Here is a 22,587-nt window from a genome sequence, read left to right on the forward strand (position 1 = left end):
TCGTTTTGCATGTTGTAACTAGTGGAGCCTTTAGCTAAAGTGGGGAGGGAGAAAATACCCAAACCAATTTAGAGTGAGGAAACTCACAGGCAGTGTTTGAGTAGGGTGGGGCTGAGCTCCTTAGGGTAAATTATAAATGGATGGTATGAAGTCTAAAGAAATAAACAAGTTCCAACACCGAATTGCTGCTGTATCCACTGAGGATTTTAAAAGAGGCAACAGTGTGATTGGCTGCAACAAACACCAAGAGAACTCAAAATTGTTTCTACTCTTTCTAAAAGAAAAGCTGCATACAGCTAAGAACATAATTCCTGCAATAAGGATCCCAGCATTTTGAAATCCATTCTTGGCTTTAAGAAGAGTGAATGTTAGCAATAAAAGTATTTTCTGGAACACTTCCAAACCTGTGTGGTTCCTGCAATAGGGGAAGGATCAAATTTCACCATATGGAGCTTGAACCAGTTCTTCTATTCCTAAAATGAACTCAGATTCAATGTGGAAACATAAATTGTTTTTGCTCATTTGACCATTCTTGGGCTGGACACGGAACAGATTCACATGGGGACTGCAAGTCCAAATGCCTGCTCACAGAGGAATATCTCATGCTTTTGTTCTGTAGTGATTGGAGAAATAGTCTAAAATCCTGGGTTTATCCAACTTAAACTCACTAGAGTGATCCTGTCAGCTCCTGTCCTCAGACTAGTTTGCACCCTGTGGCAGGATGAGGTCTCCTGGAGGGGCTGTGAGCACACACAGATCCTCTCTGTGGTGCCCTGTGTGCAGAGATCCTCTCTGTGGTGTCTCTGAGCACAGATCCTCTCTGGTGCCCTGTGTGCAGAGATCCTCTCTGTGGTGTCTCTGTGCACAGATCCTCTCTGTGGTGTCTCTGAGCACAGATCCTCTCTGTGGTGTCCCTGTGTGCACAGATCCTCTCTGTGGTGTCTCTGTGCACAGATCCTCTCTGTGGTGTCTCTGAGCACAGATCCTCTCTGTGGTGTCCCTGTGCACAGATCCTCTCTGGTGCCCTCTGAGCACAGATCCTCTCTGTGGTGCCCTGTGTGCACAGATCCTCTCTGTGGTGTCCCTGTGCACAGATCCTCTCTGTGGTATCTCTGAGCACAGATCCTCTCTGGGGTGCCCTGTGTGCACAGATCCTCTCTGGTGTGCCTCTGTGCACAGATCCTCTCTGGGGTGCCCTTTGTGCACAGATCCTCTCTGGTGCCTCTGAGCACAGATCCTCTCTGTGGTGCCTCTGAGCACAGATCCTCTCTGTGGTGCCCTGTCCCAGAGAGCTGGGGTGACTCAGCCAGTGACAGACCAGGGCTCCCCCCTCCTCCTGCCACAGGCATGGGGAACCTTCAACACTGGGAAATTCCTCTTTTCTCCCCTTTCATTTTTTATCAGGCTCTGTCTGGGATCACAGAAGATTGCACTCTGCTGATGTGCAGTCCCAGACCATGGAGACACCCATCTGTGAGGGTAGGATGTAACAGCAGCCAGCACAGGTAGTCTAAAAACCAGTGAGCTATTTGTTATTTGGGTTTGTTTTGGTTTTTTTCATGTCTAATATGCTGCTAGTTTATTTGAAAGAACGGGTAATAAATAACATTCCCCTCCAACATCCATTATTCACTCGTAACGTGTGGCACAAAACATCCAGTTTCTTTCAAGTTGCTGGAAAATTGTAAAGTTGTGGAATAAATTGTGGTTAAAGGCTGTTTTATTACTACCTGTTGTGGTTTCTTAGATTATTTTCTCAAAGTGTTACTTTAGCAGGAATAGATCATTGGTGCATTTGTGAAGTGAATAAATGCAGTTATGAAGATGTGATACATATATCAGTTTATGTTAACACTATGTATATAGAGATCTCATACAAGATATAGGTTGTGTTGCATGGATACCTAAATTTGAGGATAAATTTTCTTCTTCCCCCAAGCAAGAGTTTAGATGACAAAACCCCTGGTTTGGAGGGGTGAGGTACACACTTCACATCACTTTTTTGCAATATACTTCAGCAATCTGATGCCAAAAAACTTTTCATCACTCTTGTTCTTTAAAAAAAATTGGGAAAAAAAGGGAACTATTTTCACACAGCATTACTGAATGTGAATTTTTAAGTCTTTCCTCAAATTACTGGTGGGCTAAGAAAAGCTCCATCTCCTTCTATAGAACCACCTCTTCCACAGGGATGGATTTACACTGAATCACTTTTTTCCCCAATCTCAAAAATACTATTGGATCTAGATGCAGGCAACCCCACTCTGCACAAGCATTCCTCTGGGCTACAGTCCCAATTAAGGAATGATTCTTGATCTCTCCCCTGGTCTTGTAAACTCCATGTTTTAGGAAAATTCCTTACAGTTTAACCACTATTTTTTTAAGCTAAGCAGTGAATTAAACTGGGTAACAATTAAGTCCTTCTTTTGTTTAAAATATATATATTTCTCAGATTTTTTTTTAAATTCACTTTGGAAAGAAACTTGAAATATTTCACTCCTCCTAGACAAGTTGAAACAGAGCTTTTTTTTAGCTGTGAAATGAATATGTCATCAATTGGTACTAAGGAAACAAAGGGTCAAGGAAAACCTCTCCCACTTGCATTTTTTATGAACGTTGCTCATCATGGTGATGTCAGTGCCATTTCTTCTATAGGAAAAGGACAGCTCATATGAGAAAATCTGCAAAATTAGACACAAAGAAAGTATCTGGTTTTCTTTGGAGGATCAGCCTTCACTAAAAACCTGCCAGCTAAAACAAGAGAGACATGCAATTCTGTTTTTATTCCCCACCTTGAGTTGCCTTTACCAAACGTTCTGTTTCACTGCCGCCTTCTCCGGCTCTTCTGGACCCACAGAACAGCAGCAGGCACAGATCCACCTCTGGTCTAACAGCGACCCCTGTTCCCATACAGAGCACTCTGGGAGCAGGCATGAGTCATTTATTTCACCACTGAAAAATCATTTGAGTTGCCAGAGTGTTAAACCATTCCTTTTGCTAGAGCAGTGAGTCAGTCGTAACAATTGCATTCACCATTTTGGATTTGAAATCTATTTTAATGGCACAATAATCTGACAAATGGTGTAATGCATGCAAGGAGCAATAAGGATAATACGTTTAATAACAAAACAGTGAAACATTATGTCAACAAGATGAAATTGACTGGAAACAGAAGGCAGGTAATACAAATAGGGAAAAGATGGAGGATTTTGTGTAATCATACACAAAATTGGTCTATACAGAAGATATTACAGTATCTTCCCAACTCACGGTTACCTCTTATTGCAATAAAAAGAAAAGAAAAAAGTTTAAACAGTCTTTTCTTACAAATCTATTTTGTCTTGAAATATGTACTTCGATCTCATTTTTAAAGAGCCAAGAAAAGATATTAATTTATAACAAGACATTTTTCAAATTGTGGGCCTTGAGCATAGCAGCAAGAAAATGTAGAAGGAAGAAAGAAAAGTATGGACTTAAACTAAAGTTTCCTTATGCAAATTCCAAGTTAATATTGATTAACCCAGCTACCAAGTGAGTTGCTTTGTTTCTGGAGCAGGTCACTGCATCCACTCAAAGTCAAAAAATAAATGGAAGGTTAAATTTAATTTTTTTAACTTTCTTTTCATGAGCAATCATTTTAATCAGAGGATATGCAAAGACAAGTAAGCTTCTAAATTCCATTTTTTAAAAATCTCAAATTGAGTAAAGCTGAATCAGCAAAACATCTTCCAAAACAACAATTTAACAATTTAAAAAGCTTTTGTCCTCCAGACAGACATACTGGCAATTTTCCAGGTGGTCATTTTTGTTTTCTCTTTCTTTCTTTCTTTTTCTTTCTTTCTTTCTTTCTTTCTTTCTTTCTTTCTTTCTTTCTTTCTTTCTTTCTTTCTTTCTTTCTTTCTTTCTTTCTTTCTTTCTTTCTTTCTTCCTTTCTTTCTTCCTTTCTTTCTTCCTTTCTTTCTTCCTTTCTTCCTTCCTTCCTTCCTTCCTTCCTTCCTTCCTTCCTTCCTTCCTTCCTTCCTTCCTTCCTTCCTTCCTTCCTTCCTTCCTTCCTTCCTTCCTTCCTTCCTTCCTTCCTTCCTTCCTTCCTTCCTTCCTTCCTTCTGACACTTTCTTCCTTCTGACACTTCCTTCCGACACTTCCTTCCTTCCCTTGCAAGAATGCATTTCATGGAATGAAAACCACTGAAAGAATCTGTTTTATTCATAATCTTCATATAAATGCGGAAGTGCCTGAACCGCCCGTGACAGATCACTCTGAAAGTTGCCTCCCAGCTGCTACAAGTGACAAACTTTTGCAAAATCCCAGTCGGCAACTACGGGCTGCTCGTTGTTCACCACCCCGTGTCTTCATCCTGCGTGAAGCTCCTGTACGCGGGATCTCTGTAGATCAGATCGGTCCGTGCCGCTGGCTGTGGGAACGGCGAGCATGGCGGGCGGCTCTCCCGCATCCCCGCATTCCCCATCCCCGCTTCACCGCATTCCCCATCCCCGCATTCCCCATTCCCGCATCCCGTCCGCGCCCTTCCCGCCGCCCCCACCAGGGGCCACTGCAGCCGCGGGGATGCGGCCGCAGCTCGGGCGCGTCGCTCAGGCGGCCGCACCGCTAAGGGAAAAGTAGCGCGACGTATAGTAATCAGCATAAATTCGTAGAATTGACATTATTATCACCGGCGCGACATTTTCACGGGGAGTTGAGCTTTGCTTCTTCCCACAGAGGTTTGCGTCCTGTTTATTATTATTTGAGATTTCCCCAAAGAAATCTTTAACTCAGGGCTTCAGATCCGGCCGGCTGCTCTGCGTGTTTCAGAGCAAGGCGTGAGCCCGGCAGCAGATCTTGCGCCGGATACTGGCAGCCCCCCTTGGGCCCCCACATGATGCTCATCTTGCCCTGGAAAGTAGTTTCACTTTATTTTTCCCCCTCCATAGCGAGAATTTAATAAACCGAATTTAAATGAATTTCTGTTTAACTTTGTCCTGGACGACGGACTGAGACGACAGGTGGCTGCTGCGTGGGGAAGCGGCCGAGAGTCGCCTCCCGCGGAGCTCGTTCCACGCGGGGCAGGAGCGGAGCCGCCGCAGCGAGCCCCGCCGAGCGCGCCCGGCCCCGCCGGGACACGGCAGCATCCCCGGCCGCCGAGGGGCGCCGGGCGGAGGAGCGGGAGCCCCGCGGGGCTGAGCTCGGCCCGGCCCCCGCCGCCGCCGCCCGGGAGGGGCCGGGCGGGGCCGGCAGCAAACCCCGCCCCGGGCAGCGCCCGCCGCGCTCCAGCCTGCGCTGCTGAGCGGAGCCGAGCCGAGCCGAGCCGAGCCGGGCCGGGAGGCTGGAGCGGGACGGGACGGGACGGGACAGGACGGGACGGGACGGGACGGGACGGACGAGGCGCGGCGGCTCTGCCGTGTCGCGCAGCCACGCGGGACCGCCCGTGGGCCGGCCCCGCTGCGGGGGGGACCTCGGTATTTGATTTTCTTTTTTTCTTTTTGGCGAAGGAGAGAAGCAGCAGGTTTATGCTAATCGCCCTCTGGGGAGCGGCGGCGGGAGGAGGAGGAGAGGAGCCATTTTGAACTCACTTCAAAGTTTAAGGTGGAAAAGTTGGAGCTCTCCAGCCTGCTGCCCGCGGACCGGGACGGGGCGCGGGGCTTGAGGCCGGCAGTGCCCGGGAGGCGAGGGCGGTGGTGGGGCCGGGCCGGCGGCTGATGGATGCGGGCGGGCGGGCAGCCCGGCGGGTGGATGGATTGTGCAGCAGCCCGCTGCCCGGCCCCGCTGCCCGCTGAGCTCCGGAGATGCCGCGGCTGCTGTCCGCCGCCGCCTGCGTGTCCTGGGCCGCGCTGCTCTGCGCCCTGGCGTCGGCCGGCGGCCGGGACCCGCGGCCGCCCCGCGCCGCCCCGCTCCTCCACCTGCCCGCGGGGGCCCCGCGCCGCCCCGCCGCTGCCGCTGCCGCCGCCGAGCCGCCGGCGCTGCCGCCCGCCGGGCGCCTGAGGGCTGCGGGCACCGCGCCGCGCCGCGCTCCGCCCGCCGAGCCCCGCGGGCCCCGTGCCGGCGGCCCCTGCCCGCGGCGAGCCCGGCACCGGGCGGGCGCCGAGCCCCGCGGAGCCGCCGCCGACTGCAGCCCGCTGCCGGACACCGAGGGCGGCGGGCGGCGGGCAGCGCGGCGGGCGCGGAGCCTCAACAGCCCCCCGCAGTTCCAGCTGCCCAGCTACCAGGTCTCCATCCCCGAGAACGAGCCGGCCGGCACGGCGGTCATCGTGCTGCGGGCCCAGGACCCTGACGAGGGGGAAGCCGGCCGGCTAGCGTACTCTATGGAGGCGCTCTTTGACGAGCGCTCCAACGACTACTTCACCATCGACGCCGAGACGGGCAGCGTGGTCACTGCCCGCAGCCTTGACCGGGAGACGAAGGACACCCACGTGCTGAAGGTTACCGCCTCCGACCACGGTTCCCCACGCCGCCGTTCGGCCACCACCTATCTGACAGTGACAGTGAGTGACACCAACGACCACGAGCCAGTGTTTGAGCAGCCCGAGTACCGGGAGAGCATCCGGGAGAACCTGGAGGTGGGTTATGAGGTGCTGACTATCCGTGCCACTGATGGTGATGCCCCAGCCAACGCTAACATGCTGTACCGGCTGCTGGAGCCGGGAGCTGGGGACGGAGTCTTTGAGATTGACCCGCGTTCCGGGGTTGTGAGGACCCGGGCTTCCGTGGACCGTGAGGAGGTCTCCGAGTACCACCTGGTGGTGGAAGCCAATGACCAGGGCAAGGATCCGGGACCACGCAGTGCCACAGCTATGGTGCACATCACTGTGGAGGATGAGAATGACAACTACCCTCAGTTCAGTGAGAAGCGCTACCTGGTCCAGGTGCCAGAGGATGCCCCAGTGAACAGCCAGATACTACAGGTACAGGCCACAGATCGGGACCGGGGCAGCAATGCCCAAGTGCACTACAGCATCGTGAGTGGCAACCTGAAAGGCCAGTTCTACATTCACTCTTTCTCTGGCGCCATCGACCTCATCAACCCTCTGGATTACGAGACTATTCGGGAGTACACGCTCCGGATCAAAGCCCAGGATGGGGGCAGACCTCCTTTGATCAACTCCAGTGGTATGGTGTCAGTGCAGGTTGTGGACGTGAATGACAATGCCCCCATCTTTGTGAGCACTCCCTTCCAGGCCACCGTGCTGGAGAATGTTCCTCTGGGCTACTCAGTGCTGCACATCCAGGCTGTGGATGCTGACTCTGGAGAGAATGCCCGCCTGGAGTACAAACTCATAGAGATGGCACCATCCACTGGAGGAGCCCCTGTAGCAGGTGACTCTGGGTTCCCTTTTCAAATCAACAACAGCACAGGGTGGATCACTGTGGCTGCAGAGCTGGACCGAGAGACTGTGGAAAACTATCACTTTGGGGTGGAGGCCAGGGACCACGGCGTGCCGGTCATGACCTCCTCAGCCAGCGTGTCCATCACTGTCCTGGATGTGAACGACAACAACCCCACCTTCACAGAGAAGGTGTATCACCTCAGACTGAACGAGGATGCAGCTGTGGGCAGCAGTGTCCTGACCCTGACAGCAGTGGACAGGGACGTTAACAGTGTTGTGACTTACCAGATTACCAGTGGCAACACCAGGAACCGTTTTGCGATCACCAGCCAGAGTGGAGGAGGGCTGATCACACTGGCCTTGCCCCTGGATTACAAACAAGAAAGGCAGTATGTGCTCACAGTCACTGCCTCTGATGGTACTCGCTTTGACACCGTCCAGGTCTTCATCAATGTCACAGATGCCAACACACACCGCCCGGTCTTCCAGAGCTCCCACTACACAGTGAGCGTCAGTGAGGACAAGCCCATTGGCACCTCTATTGTCACCATCAGTGCCACTGATGAGGACACGGGGGAGAACGCAAGAATCACTTATATTTTGGACGATAACATCCCCCAGTTCCGCATTGACCCCGATACAGGCACCATCACCACCCTGATGGAGCTGGACTATGAGGACCAGGCCTCCTACACATTGGCCATTACAGCCCACGACAATGGTATCCCCCAGAAGTCGGACACGACGTACGTTGAGATTCTCATCCTGGATGCCAACGACAACGCACCCCGCTTCCTGCGCGACCGCTACCAGGGCTCAGTGTTTGAGGATGTGCCGCTCTCCACCAGTGTCCTGCAGCTGTCTGCCACTGACCGTGACTCAGGCCTCAATGGCCGTCTCCTCTACACATTCCAGGGGGGTGACGATGGAGATGGGGACTTCTACATTGAACCCACCTCCGGAGTGATACGCACGCTGCGCAAGCTGGACCGCGAGAACGTGGCTGTCTACAGCCTGCGGGCTTTTGCTGTGGACAGAGGCAGCCCACCCCTGAAAGCCTCTGTGGACATCCAGGTGACCGTGCTTGACATTAATGACAACCCCCCAGTCTTTGAGAAGGATGAATTTGATATCTTTGTGGAGGAGAACAGCCCTGTGGGCTCTATTGTGGCACGCATCAGCGCAGCTGATCCTGACGAAGGGACCAACGCACAGATCATGTACCAGATTGTAGAGGGGAACATCCCTGAGGTTTTCCAACTAGACTTGCTCAACGGAGACCTCACAGCCCTAATGGACCTGGATTATGAGAGCCGGACAGAGTATGTTATTGTGGTTCAGGCCACTTCAGCGCCTCTCGTGAGCCGAGCAACTGTGCACATCCGCCTGCTGGACCAGAACGATAATCCCCCCGTGCTGCAGGACTTCCAGATCCTCTTCAATAACTACGTGACCAACAAGTCCAACAGCTTTCCCTCAGGCGTCATTGGCAAGATCCCAGCTCATGATCCCGATGTGTCTGATAGCCTGGCCTACACTTTTGTCCAAGGCAATGAGTTAAACTTGCTCCTTTTGGACTCTGTCACTGGGGAACTCAAACTCAGTCGTGATCTGGACAACAACAGACCCCTGGAAGCCCTTATGAAAGTGTCAGTTTCAGGTAAGCAGGCATTTGAGTGCATGATTTTGTTTGTCAGACTGGTATGGGGGCACGGGCAGAAATAACACACTTGCAGTTTAGAGTGTAGCTCTTGGTTTCCTGAAGCAGAAATTGATCTGTGAAATTTTTGGAGAGGGACCACAAAAATCTATCAAGTCTGTGTGCTGTGGCTTGAAGTGGTGCTTTGAAGTTATTTAGTAAATGTGGATCACAAGGATAAATAAATATGAGTGTGCATGGAAGGGAGCATACTCCCTCAGCTGAGGTGGTACTGAGGCTGGAGCTTTTCTGATGTGGTTCCACAAAGGTAGCAAAGGATGTAACTTGCAAAGGTAGTAAATTATGTAACTTGAAAAGATGTAGGGAATGCACAGCTATCTGTAATGCTGTCTCCCCTCCCTCTTTATTCTTCTGTTAAAAAAACCTGCAATTTGATATCTGCCTTTCCAGCAACAAAACATGTTTACTCCCTTCTGTGTACCCAGAGTTTTGGCTGGTAGCTCCTTAGACCTCAGCCCTGGTGTGGCCCAGGTGGATGTTCTGCTGTGTTTGCACTGCTGGCCTGCACTCCTGTGGGAAATGGCAGCCCTGAAAGCAGTGAGCTATGGCTGTGGGACATGGATAATGGCACTGGAGCTGCTTTAGTGGCACTAGGGGCAGATACTGGCCCAATGCAGCCCCCAAATCAGGGCTGTTACCGGGAGGGAGAAACAGGGAGAGGGAGGGATGCTGTGCATTAACTTCATTGGAGAACTTGTGTTTTTTTGTGTGTGTGAAGACTGTTCCATATTGTCCAATATGTACTTTTATTTGAGCACAAACACGCTCTTGGGATATCATTTTTTTTCTGCTCAGTTGCCTGTTTATCATGGAATTATTTTTCATGCCTCTAATTGTGACATCAATCGTGCAGTGAGTAATTTCCTCTTCAGGTGCCACTCTATAAAGTTTACTGTGGACCTGATCCCATATTTCTGTTGACTTTCAAAGGTTTAGCTAGATAATTTTCTTGCTGCCTCTCTTTGCAGATTAAAAGTAAGATTTGTGTTATTTTTGTTTTAAAAAAAGGCTCAAAGTACTAGGTATGTAAAACCACTCATGGGGAGATTTTTAGAAAAATAATAATCAATCTGTGGCATAATCCCAGCAGCAATTGTTTTGCTGTAAAAGTGGCCACAGTGTGCAGCAAGGCCTTGGAAAAGTGAGCCACACTCTCCCTTGTGTTTGGAGGCTTGACGTTCTTTTTTCTTCAGAAAAATGAAAGTGACATTAACTGAGCTGACTGGTTTTGGTGCAGTGTATCCCCTGAAAAGCCACTCCTGGTTCTTCCAAAATGCTAAGGTGCAGCTTATGTGGTAAGGTAAATGCTGTTCCCATGTCCTGGGAGGACTAGCAGGAAAAACACAGTAGGCTTGTGACCTTAAAGAAAAACATTTGGATTAAGGTGCAGATGATTGCATGGTCACTGTCTGTTTGAACCAGTAGCTCTTTATCTGATAGCAGAAGATAAGCACTCATCTTGGAGCACAAAGCTTGGAAGAGTTTTAGGCTGGGTGAAGAGCGTGTTCAGTGCAGAAAAATAGCTGACATGGGTGATTCCTTTTTCAGTATAATGATTTACACGATTTAAGTGGGTGAAGGCTCAGGCAGGAGTGAAGACCTGTTTTCTTATGCAGGACATTGATTATTCCAGCATCCTTTTCATGTTTTGTGAAGGTGTGAACTTTGAAACTGTGCTGTGATGTTCATCAGAATGGACTGTCTGCTGCGTGTCTTGAGATACTTGAAATGCTTACGTTTTTTATGGCTAGGATTTTAAAATCATTTTAACGAGCACTGAACTACATTTGACATTTATTTGGAGAAGTTGGCTGTGTGGAAATTGGAAGGGCAGTTTGTCGTGTGATTAGTCCATGAAAGTCTCACCTGCCTGGTTTCTCTGATTTATCTGATGAAGTTCAAAAAAGAAAAGAGACAGAGAAGAAGCTCAGACAGAAGTACTCCCCGGGGTTATCTCTAAGTGTTGCGTAACACCTGCAAATCATCTGCTAAAATGACCTGCCAGTTAACTGGGAAAAACGCGTCTGTGGAGTAGCCATTAACCTCTCAACCCAGACAAACACACAGTCCTCGCTGCTTGCAGCTGCTCTTGGGTCAGGGAAGGACTGGAACTCCTTATGAACTTGGGGATTTGATCTCTGTACGAGTCGGAAATAACAGTGCTGCTATAAAAATCTTATTTCTATCCAGCAATGTGTTGTGCAGCAGAGGCATGTGAGTGTGTGCAGTGCTAGCCAGGAGCCCTGCTACTCACGGAGTTACTTTGAGGCACTGATACGTGGCTAAACGCAGCACTCTTTCATTGCACTTGGGGATTATTCAAATAAGCATGGTAATTTTTGCTTACTCCTTAGAAGCAAAATGTAAGAATCATGAAGAGCAATCAAATGGAGCTAAGAGGCTTCATAGAGCTGTCAGAAGTTTCGTGTCATCGCTGTCAGAGCTCTGTGGGGTGGTGAGCAGTGGGGCAGGCTCTGCCCTTGCGGGGTGCCCTGGGTACCTGTGGGCTGTGCCCCCAGCCAGGCAGAGGAGGGACGAGTGTGGGTGGTGTGGATATTAGCATGGTGCTTTGGACTGGGAAGGAGCGTTTGAAGTCTGTCTCTTTTGAAGTGAATCTCTCTGGATGTCCCTCTGCCTGTGCCTGTTGTGCAGGGCTGTCTGAGTGAACAAACCGGACCCCTTTTGCATGCACTGTTCCAGACGTGCTCCAGGGGTCCCTTAAAAGGCACATTCTCCTTTTTCTAGAGTACCTTCAAGGCTTTCCTACATAAAGGCAGAGCTTTAGCTTTGTGTTCCCATGTCTGCACATTGTGGTGTTGTTTTAACAACTGGGGTAAAATCTGGACTCTGCTGAAATCCTGCCCCTACTTTCCAGGAGGGACAGAATTTTACTCTGACCTTCTGAAACAGGTGGTCAAGGGCTGATCAGTCTGTGATTTCTTAGTTTTACTAATTGACAGGATGGTTAAATATGATTAGTTTTTGTCCACAGCAATGTCCATCATAATGCTAAAATGGGATTTATTTGGTCCAAAATGGGTTAAACATTGTTGAAGTCACATTTCATTTGCTTGTTATACATTATATTGCAGTTCTTGCTGGGGCAGCGGGAGGGGGAAGGCTGGTCTGAGCATCAGCTTTTCACAAACGTTACACAAGCTTGCTGGGTATCACATTGCAAACACTGCTGGCACCTGCTTGGCTGTGTTGCCACAAGTAGTCCCACTTATCATCAGCGACAGCTCGGTGGGATACAATGGATGTGTGTGCAAACTCCTCTGGGAACCCAGCCTAAATCAGCAGGGCAGACAAAACCCAAACTGGCTGGATGCTGCAGCTTTCGAGTGGTCCAGATAAATGTAAAATATCATTATGCAACAGACAATATACAATTCTGGGAAGGTGTTGCCCTTAGACAGTGAGGGATAGACGCCCAGGCATTTCTGAGGACTGTGTGAGCTCAAGTATCGTCTTTTACATTTCTTTAGCTTTAAATATCCAGTGGCATTCCGTGAGGTTATTGACTATAAGCAAATAGAAATTAACATAGAGCTCGTTTGTGTTACAATCAGCTTTGGGAATTTTTACTTGGAGCTTCATAAAGAATCTTCATTATTATTGTAATTTTAAAGTCATTATTGCTAATGATCCTCAATCTCCAGGTCTGTGCCTTCTCCATACAGATACAGATGCTGCAATACTTTGGTGCAGCCCTTCTCAGAAAGGTGAGGCCACAGCTGTGCCTGAGATAGAAAGTATTGGGGTGTTACTGGTGTGTGGCAAGATTTGGGATTAAAGGGAAAAAGGAAATTTCAGCAAAAAGGTATCCTTGTATGTACAGGGACACCTGTGGGCACGGAGGGTGAGCAGGGTGTGACCTCTCAGGATGTGCAGGGCAGCACCAGGGCACAGCCCAGCCTCACGTCCCCACCTTTGGGCAGCAGGGCAGCTGCTTCTGGCTGCCACCAAGGACAGGCTTCCGGGGACAGCAAGGAACGCTGAGCACCCAGACTGCTCTCCATGGCCTCCTTCCAGGGAAACATTGCTGCAGGCAGCTGCTGTGGGGATCCCTGTGGGTTGTACAGGAAGGAGATGATGGAAATGGATGGGTGGAGGGTCCTCCCCTTGGAGCAGGAGATGTGTTGGGGCCTGTTCTGTGCCTGCAGGGCATCCCAGGCACCTTGGGCTCCTGCACTTCCCTGTGCATCCATCCCACTGCAGAGCAAGGGGAGGAGGCAGCAGGGCATAGGCTGCCGAGGCGTGAGAGGCAGTGGTGAGGGACACCTTTAGGAAGATGGCATGGAACCACAGGCTGCAGGATTGCATCCCAGTCCTTGTGTGGTGTGTTTGGTGGGACTGAAGTGAAGGATGATTGATAACAGCCAGTAGAGGTGACTTTGAACATTTACATTTGTTTTCCTAAAACAGCAAATCATGAACAGTGACCATCAATTAAAGCTAGGGTAGCTCCTGGGTCTGCTGTGGCTACCTGTATCCTTTATTGCATCCATATAGGATCCATTATAGATGTGTGTCCCTCCAGCCTGCTGGAATGTGACTTTCCATTTTCAGCTACATGAGGTCCAGCTGATAAAAAGCTGTGGTTGCCTTGTTGCTTCCCTACAGGCTTCCTTCCACTTCATGCCTGGGTTTCATAGGAGCTCTGTATTTTTGTTTCAAAAGACAGGAAAACATGTATGGCAATGAGGGGAAATTATTTAGTGGAAGTCTGACTGACAGAGTAACTTTTTATGAGATAAAAGGTATCTTCTGTCTCTCAATAAATAAAATGCTGATACTTTTCTGGTCAATTTCTGGGAAAGAGAGAAGCTGAGGTAACAAGGAGAAAGTATTAGAAGAATGAGAATGGAGATGTGACAGTTAGAAAGATCTAATAGGCTTTACTTAATAACAAGTTTCATGGGAAAGAAATTAAATGTCGAGAAGTATGGTGAGAGGATTACCTTGAAAATTTTTTTCCTCTCATTTTCATATTATTTGCAAATGAGGAGAGTGTTGTAATAACATTTTTAAAAATTGGATTAGTAATTGGTTTATATTTTTGATTGCTTTTTAAGCTTCAGGGTATATTAAAGAATTGGTTTCCTTGGTGTATTCTCTTGTGATTTGCTTCCATCTCAGACATCACTGAAGTATTCTTCCTTCTGACCTGCACCGCTGAGTTCAGAAGAATCCTCTCTTGTTCTGTTTTTCTGGTCAGGCATTTCAGAATTGTTTTAGGCCGGGATTGTGGAGCCTGCTGCAAACTGCCAAATACAGAATAAACATTGAATTGTTGTCCAGGTAATGGCAAAAGAATCCTTTGTTCAGAATACAGGAACTGTTTTCTAAGTTTCCATGTTAGCATGATAATAAACCTGCAGCAGAGGTAGTGGTGGGGAAGGCAGGTGATGTGGAGCAGTGGGATTTTATACTTCACTATCTCCAACATGCCAGGTGTTATCTGAGGAAGTGTCTGGCTGCTGATAACGCCTATCATGTTACATCTGCTCACTGAATGGTCCATTTTCCTTCAGTGTATCTACTTAATACCTGGGAACTCCCATCCATTGCTGACTCCCGTCTTGGAACTAAAGAAATTTTCTCAAGACATCCCATGACTGAGGAACATAATGTGAGGTTTTAAAGTGTAGCATTAGGTGAAGTAGGTACTGTGCTCACTGCTCTTCTGTAGGGTGACTGAGAGACCCTTAGCAGACACTTGGATGGGAACCCTGACATCCTCACGTTTCAGCCAGTCTGGCCAGAGCATCCTGATCAGAGCATCTTGCCATCCTGGTATCTCCCAGCATCTCCATGGAGGGTTTGGGGCGACTCAGTCATGATCTGCCTCCCCCTCAGAGTGAGCAGCAGGTCTGTCAGACACCCCTGTGGCTGACAAGTTGTCTGCAATCTTTGTGCTGGCTGGGGAGTTCATGGGTCCAGGGGCCTGTGGGAGCATGCCAGAGCTCTGATGGTGATTCCAGTTCAGCCAGATGTGCTGCTGCTGCACACATTGGCATAGCTGAGCTCACACCCATCTGGTTATGTTGGGTACAGCAATTGTTGGGCACAGGTTTGACTTGTGGGCCCTCAATTCCCTTGTGGGTCAGGTGAGACTGATACCAAGACCCTGGGAATACGACTGCTCTGAAAACTGGAGCAGGAAACAACTGAATGTGGAGCAGAAACCTCTTTAAACCTGTGTGCAAGCACCTTTTCAATATTTAGCAGTGTAGGCAACTCTATCAGTAATGCTCATGCATGGAGGATGAGTAAGGGAAGGATCAAATGTCAAGACACAAGATCTATGCTCTCCATCCCTTCTCCCTCTCTTTCTGAAGCCTTCAGGGTTTTGACAGTCAGTTGGTGAGGACAAGCTCTCTAGTCTGTGTGCCTGAGATAACAGCACAGCTTACCTGCTTACCTCAGTATTGCCCAAGGTGCAGGGTTTGGGCAACTGCTCTGTTGGCTTCCTTTGACCTACTGACTTGCATTTCCAAAAATATCTATGGAAACTATGTAGGAAATGTAGGAGGGTTAGAAGAGCTGAAGATACTCAGATCAGATCTAATGACAGTCTTTGGCAATCTTCCATGTTACAGTTTTTCTGTCCTGGTTTCTGTGGGAATTATGATGCTTTTAGGTAATACAGTAGTCCTGACTACTCTGACGTCTACTTTGCCATCCAAGAAACAAGCATGGTAGTACTGTCCTTTCTGAAGGATAGGTTTTTTGTTGTCTGCTCCTTTTTTAAGACTAGTTGTACAAAAAATGGCATAAATCAAAGTACAGAACAAGTTGACAAGGAGTTCAGTTCTTCAAAGATTTTTTCACAGTGGTTGTCCACTTGAAACAAAGAACATCTGAGACCTAATTAAATTCAGTTTTGCCACTTTGTATTTCTGTGACAAGTGACAGCATTATTTTCCCCTCCCCCAAGTCAGCTCTTTTTCCAGTGTTGAAAAACACTGAGCTATTTATAGAAGTAATGCAGTTTTCCAAGAGGAAATGTAATCTTTATAACAAATTTTGAAATCTGTTGAGATTTGCCTAATGCTTTTTTTTAAAAATTCTTAAGTCTTTGCTTGAGAATGAATTGCAATGTGTTGTTCTTGTTGGATTGAAAACAGCATTATGAAAGGTACAGCTTGGCTTTTATGGTCAGATATCTATCTGGTTCCATGATCATCCTCTGTATCTCTTCAAATGCTTCAGATGTGGGTTGCAGCCATGACTGGGTGATAAGCAGGAGGGCTGTTGGCTGGAAATGTCCACCTTGCCCCACTGATTAAAGAGGGGACAGAAATAACTGACCTGGGCTGAGTGCTTTGCTCTTAGGTGGCTGAAGTTCAGTGGGATGAACCCACCCTGAACGTGTGTGCCAGGACAGAAGGGTTTGTTTTCTTTTGGAGTGATGATTGTACTTATTTCTATTACTGCAAACTTCCTGTAGTAACAGGCTTAGCAGACCAGATAGAAAAGATGGGGGAGGCTGTAATTTGCAAAGAGAAAAATGTTTTGCTGTGAATAATGTTAGGATATACTTTAAATATTGTCAAGGGTTTGAGTGAATGAAGGGGGAAAGTATGCTTTTATGGGGATTTGGCATTCAACAAAGAAAGAAAATTTTAAAATACTTCAGAAAGATGATCTTCACACTTGAAAAAAAGCACTTGAACAGAAAAGTAGGATTTGCTGTAGAGAAAGGAAAACTGTTGGACTTTGTTTCAACAAGTCGTTAATGCTGCTAAGCCGTAACCACCTTCATATTTATTCTAGTGTTTACCCTTGCCAAGCACAAAAAAAGCAAATAAATGGAACAGCAAACCTGTAATAAATCCTCAGGGGACTACATGGTAAACATAGACAGGTTATGTTTATCACATACAAAGGAAAGTGATCTGTTTTCAACACCATTGCCTGACATGTGATAGATGCTACATTCCATCAGGTCTCCAGTACTTTTGGAGATGATGCATATGGTCAAAATATTTCAGTGTTTTTTGAAGGAGACAAAAGAAAAATCCCTTGTTAACAACTGCTGTCAACATGGCATCTCCTGCCTGCCATGGAGTCTGTGGGCTTGGCCCAGTTTTAGGAAGAAGCAAAAGGTTCTGGACCCCACCAAAAGGAGCAAAACAAGGACTGTGCTATTACATTTGAGTTTCCAAGGTGTGATGGCCAGCACCCAGCAGCCTGTCTTTGCTGTTAGATGCCAAGGGGCTGTTAGGTTTGGGAGCTCATGTACTCAAGGTGGATCTCTGTAGCTGCCATGCCAGCGGGGCACGCATCATGGGCACAAAGATCGGCTGGGTTGGTTGGGTTTGCTCTTTCCTTTCACTAGCCACAGATCACACTCTTTGATCCTATTCAAAACTGATGTTAGCAAGTCACTGAGCTCATTGCATTGAATTCCTGTCACAGCACTTTTGAACTTTCCAGGAACCGGCTCAGCCTCTCGTTTATTTGTGTGCTTGCAGTGTTCATGCTGGCTCTGTTTACTGAAGGAGACCCTTGAACATCCAAGCTGTGATTTTTAGTTTTAAAATTGATTTGGCTGCGTGCATTTACTTTAAATCATGTAAAAGCTGTTCCACACTAGTGCATTTCTTGTTTTAGCAGCCTCCAGACACTGCAGGTACCATTCAGTGGGGACTAGGCAGAGGCATTTGGCACCATTCACGCCTTAGGTCTTGTAAGAGGACTTGGATCTAACCAGCAAGTGCTAGAGCATTTCACTTGTAGGTGCCTGTTCCCTGCAGCCCTATTCTGTTTTAGGTGGTTAAGTGTCCTATAAAGTGGGAATACTTGAAATACCATCCCACTACAGCCAGGGCACTTCACTCAGCACAGCCATCAGGACACTCAGCAGGGCAGAGATGGGCTGGGCTCCAGCCCCTGATCTGAGAGCTCTCACTGTGCTGTACATTAAAGAGCCCAAGAGGGTTCATAAGCTGCTGTGGGACTCACATTTCCCATCTCTTTGGTGAGTGCCACCAGGCACAGGATCACACTCTCTCTTGCAGGAGAGGAGGCTTCTGGCTCATGGGCACGGGCACCTCTGCTGCAGCAGCACTGTGGGCACTCTGGCTTTTACCCTCAGGATGCTGTTTAGGCTGTTAGAAAAGTGGGAACACAAGCCATTCAGGCCATGTCAGGACTAGGTCACTTCTGGTTGTAACCAGGAACTGAATTCTTCTTACCTGGGTACTTAAAGGTAAAATAAACAAGAACCCTGGGAATTTTCATGGAGTACTTTCCTGTTGGTCAGAGATGATTTGTTTCTCTCCTGGCTTTAACTATTTGTAAATATATTCTGATTTTATGTGGAGCAGCCCCCAGATGGGCTAAAGAGTCGATTATGGAAGAATTCATGGGCTCAGACTTACATTACACTGCTAAATATTCAGAGTCCAACCCATCTTTGCCTACTGTTTAATCCTCTTTCTCCCTGCACTTTGCCATGATGATAGACTAGCTGGCAATTACGGACGTGTTGCTGCTCGTCCCCTGGGAGCAGTGGCTTTTCCTGCAGTGTGCTCTGGTGCTGCAGGCAGCCCCTGCTGCACCACACGTGTGCCAAAGGTCCCTTGGCAGCACTGACTGGGCTGAGCTGTCCCTTTGGTGACCCAGTTTCCCTTCTCACAGGGTGCATTTCTGGTGTTGGCCTCCTCTTACTGTCACAGCGTAATTTGGTGATATGTGCTCTGCACAGTGAGCTCTCCATCTGGCAGGTAATTGCCTGCTAGTTTAAATCCCATCTTAACTTCAGTTTCTCAAGCTCATGAACCTGCTGGTGCCTTCTGGTTAGTTTTGTAGGGTGTTTGCTAAAGGGTTTGGTGCAAGTTATAGTGATGTGGGTAAAATTCTCTGGGTTTTTTGATTGATATGTAAGACAGATTAATTAACTTTTAGGTCCTACTTACCTGACATTGTTCTGCATTGAGTTTGGCAGAATGACACCTGGGTTTGTAGACCAAGCTGCTGACAGCAGGCACTGGCTGTTTGCACTGGTTATGCAGAGTGGGAACCCTGGGCATGTTCTGGGACCTGATAAATGCTGAGAGCTTGTTACACAATACATGCTGCTGTTCCTCTTCCCTTCTCCCATATATTTTTCTCCTTTCTGCCTTTGCACTCGCTGGATCTGTTTGCCCTATCCTGTTGTGCAGCAAGGTGCTGCATCTCTGGAGCTTGCTTGCTGCAAGTTTGTACAGGGCCAAGCACAGCAGAGGCCTTGCTGGGCTGCTTTTGTAATACCTGCTGTAAATAATGAGCATAACCAGCAGGCATCGAGTGAGTGACTGCCCTGTGAGATAACAGCAGTGCTGGGATGTCCTGGGCCCATGGTGTGTGTGCAGGCCCTGGGAGCTGGCTGGCAGGGCCTCTGGGAGGGCCTGCTTGGTGTGAGAGCCTCCATTGCCACTGCCGTCCCTCTTGCATTCGGGGAGGCAGGGCAGATTTCTGCACCTCTTCTGAGCACTGTGCTGTCCCTCAGGAGGGTGCATTGGTGCAGGGAGAGGGGCAGGGTCCATCCCTTCCTGGGATGCCCCTGGAGATGTTCCTGGTGAGCCAGTGCACTATCCATGCAGCCCTTGCCCTTCCCCTGGCAGTTCTGGGCTTGAGCCTTCAGCAGTGGTGGCTGCAGGTTGCAGCTTCCAGAGGTTTTGCAGACACAATCCTCTGCCCCTGTCCTTGTGCAGAGCCCAGGGGCTTGCAGCATCAGGTGCTGCTGGCAGTCTCACAGAGGTCACCAGCACAAGCAGTCCCAGGACATCTGTGTCCAGCTCCACGTGTGTCCAGCTCCACGTGTGTCCAGCTCCACGTGTGTCCAGCTCCACCTGTGTCCAGCTCCACATGTGTGTCCAGCTCCAGGCTGCAGGGCATGCTGCACACTGAGTGTCACTGCTTGCTGTCTTTGCAGTCTGTGGGAGCAGCATCTGTGTGGCCCAGTCTGGGTGGTGATGTTGACTGTATTTTTTTTCCTATCCCTTGTGAAAAGGTGCAGTTGCCTTTATTGACTTGTGCCTTTGTGCCTCAGCTACCCTGTGGCTCAGCTAATAACACTGTCTGGGACTTTATTCAGCTTTAAGAAGCTTTAAACTAAGAAATTCCTATTTACTACTAACAGCATTGATGGACATGACTGATTAATGGCAATAAACTCAGGTGAGAACTGAGAGACAAGGGCATTTTTTGTGTTCTGTGCCGTGAACATGCTTGTTTTGTATGACTGAATTTTATGAACTTTTGTACAATCTGCTTTTAAAATGTGTCCTTTGCCAAGTGGTGGGGATTTCTTAAGATGAGATGACTGATTCACTCCTTTATCTCAGCCAACCTGCATCAGACTGGGCTGAAGCTGAGATGCTGAAATGATCAGATAAAATTCTTCACACCCCTTCTGGCAGTTAAGTATCCATCCATCCATCCATCCATCCTCTTTTTTCCCCTGGGGGAAGTCCTCCAGGAGAGTTTCTCCTGCTCTAGGTTGTGTCAGTAACTCCCTGAGTTTTTGCTCTGAGTTTCTTTGATCAGTCTGTAGCTGTTTAAAGATTCCATTGCTCTTTTCAAGGCCTAAGGGGAAAGTAAAGTGACAACTCTGATGGCCAGTTTGAAAGCTTTCTCAGACTGCAAAGTATCCCATGGGGCAAACAATTTTACTCACACTCTAGCATCCCATACTGGTCATACAGGATGGCTTAGTGCGGCATAAAATTTGGATATTGTGCATTTTCAGGTTTTTCAATTAAATTATAAAAGCGACTAATGATAAGAAAACCCTAATTAATTTTTTCTCCTGTGATGAAACAGAATTTTAAAGAAATCAGGTTGAGATTTCAGCAGTTGTGAAATTCCCAGTGTTGTTCTTTGCACTGTAGAGCCTTTGTGTTTACTGCTGTAGTCATGTTACATGACATTGCCTAATACCCAGCAAGGCGTATTCTTGGCTCATTCAGCAGGTAAGATTCCCTGAGGGTCACTGAATCTGTCCCTGCAGTCAACAGAGAGCTCAGTCTGATGCTTTCACAGCCATGGATTTGCATTTCCAGTGCTTTTTTCTTTTTGCCATGCTTTTCCCTTTTATTCTACCATAATTATCAAAACCAAGGCTCTGACTAGTTTTGTGACTGTGTCATCCCTTCCTGCATCCCACTTGGTAGCTGGTCTGTGCTGGGATGAGTTTTCCCTCTTGGGCCCTGGCTCCATCTCCTGATGCAGTGGGAGGGCCCCACGGGTGTGGGCACCTTGCAGGGGTGTCAGGTCATGGGGTGGGTGTTGAGCTTGCAGCTGAGAGCTGGTCCATTAGAACCATGAGAAGGTGATCCATTAGAACTTCAGGGCAATATAATCCCTTTTGGAAAGCACAATAGTTAATAATCCAACACTTAGAAAGCCCCACTGTTTCTGTTCCTTATTAGACATCTTGATTAGTTTATTTTCTATTTCTGTTCTTAGGTATTTTGTAGCATTTCATTTTCTCTACGGTAGTTTATGAGTCACAAAATCTCTTGGAACAGGTTCTCTTCCATGTGATGGCATTTCAGCACCTCTTGCATTTCCTTTAGCTGGATCACATGTTGCTGTTTGTTTGGAGGAAATGCTGCTGCTTTTCTGAAGAAATCGATATATTTTTACCTGGTGTGATGTGCCAGGGTCACACTGCCCTCTCTTTGGAGATGGGCCTTCCATCAACTTTTATAGTACTTAAGGTGCTTGTCAAATACTGAGATGGAAAATTACTCCATTTTCTGAAATTACACTATTTAGGTGACTTAGGTTTCTTTCCTGCCACCTCTGTCTTTGTATTTGAGTTGGTTCAGACACAGAAAAGCATCAGACCAGCAGAAAAAATGCAGTGGTGCATAGGGCTTCCACCACAGGGGCTTAATAAGGGAGATGGGTTTATTGCACGAAGTGAAGTATTACATGCTGTTGGACAAGGCACTGCAAATATCTCATCTCTCTCCAGTTCTGATTGTTCCTAGTCAAGAAAACTTAATATATATTGTAAAGTTAATATATATTATGAAAATTAATATATATTGTAAAATTGGAGAACAGAGCGAATTTGTTTTACTGAAGGTATCATTTATGGTGAAGATTGCATCCTTCTTATTGCAAAATAAAGACTAAAGAAGAATATGACTGCTACCTACACCCCTGAAGTACAGGAGCAGGGCAGTTTAAAGAAAAAAATGTGTAAGTGAATGTAATAAATTTAGGTGGGATGTTAGAAGTTTGAAACCTTCAGGGAAGCAAATTTCTGGGAGAACTCCTCTGTGAAAGGATCCAAAGAAGTGTAGCTGAGTTTAAGATAAAGCTTGATAAATTGATAAGCTTCATAGTTTTATTATGTATATACTACACATTTCCTTGAGAACCTTCCTTAAACAGAAAATTGAACTTGCTGGTGGAAAAATTGTTTCCTGTTCTCTTTCTGCTACAGAAATTAAACATACATATTAATAAATTGTAAGAGCAATTAGCTCTTTGAACTGCCTGAGCTTGTGTAATTTGCTGTGTGTTGGTAATTGCTATCT

General features: G+C 47.5%; 1 protein-coding gene across 6 annotated transcripts in view; it reads left to right on the plus strand.

Moving 5' to 3' along the window:
- The first annotated feature begins 5,193 nt into the window (after positions 1-5,193).
- CELSR1 (cadherin EGF LAG seven-pass G-type receptor 1) overlaps positions 5,194-22,587 on the plus strand; it is a 165,797-nt gene continuing 148,403 nt past the window's right edge. For 4 of the 6 annotated variants that reach the window (XM_014275957.3, XM_026790278.2, XM_014275958.3 and 1 more), the window contains exon 1: positions 5,195-8,980. In XM_014275957.3, coding sequence (XP_014131432.2) covers positions 5,782-8,980 — 3,199 coding nt within the window. In that variant the 5' untranslated portion in view covers positions 5,195-5,781. Of the gene's footprint in view, positions 8,981-22,587 lie in introns of all 6 variants that reach the window. The other 2 variants (XM_074540016.1, XM_026790277.2) reach the window with 2 other exon arrangements.

Source organism: Zonotrichia albicollis, chromosome 4 (genome assembly GCF_047830755.1).
Source record: "Zonotrichia albicollis isolate bZonAlb1 chromosome 4, bZonAlb1.hap1, whole genome shotgun sequence".
Taxonomy (NCBI): domain Eukaryota; kingdom Metazoa; phylum Chordata; class Aves; order Passeriformes; family Passerellidae; genus Zonotrichia; species Zonotrichia albicollis.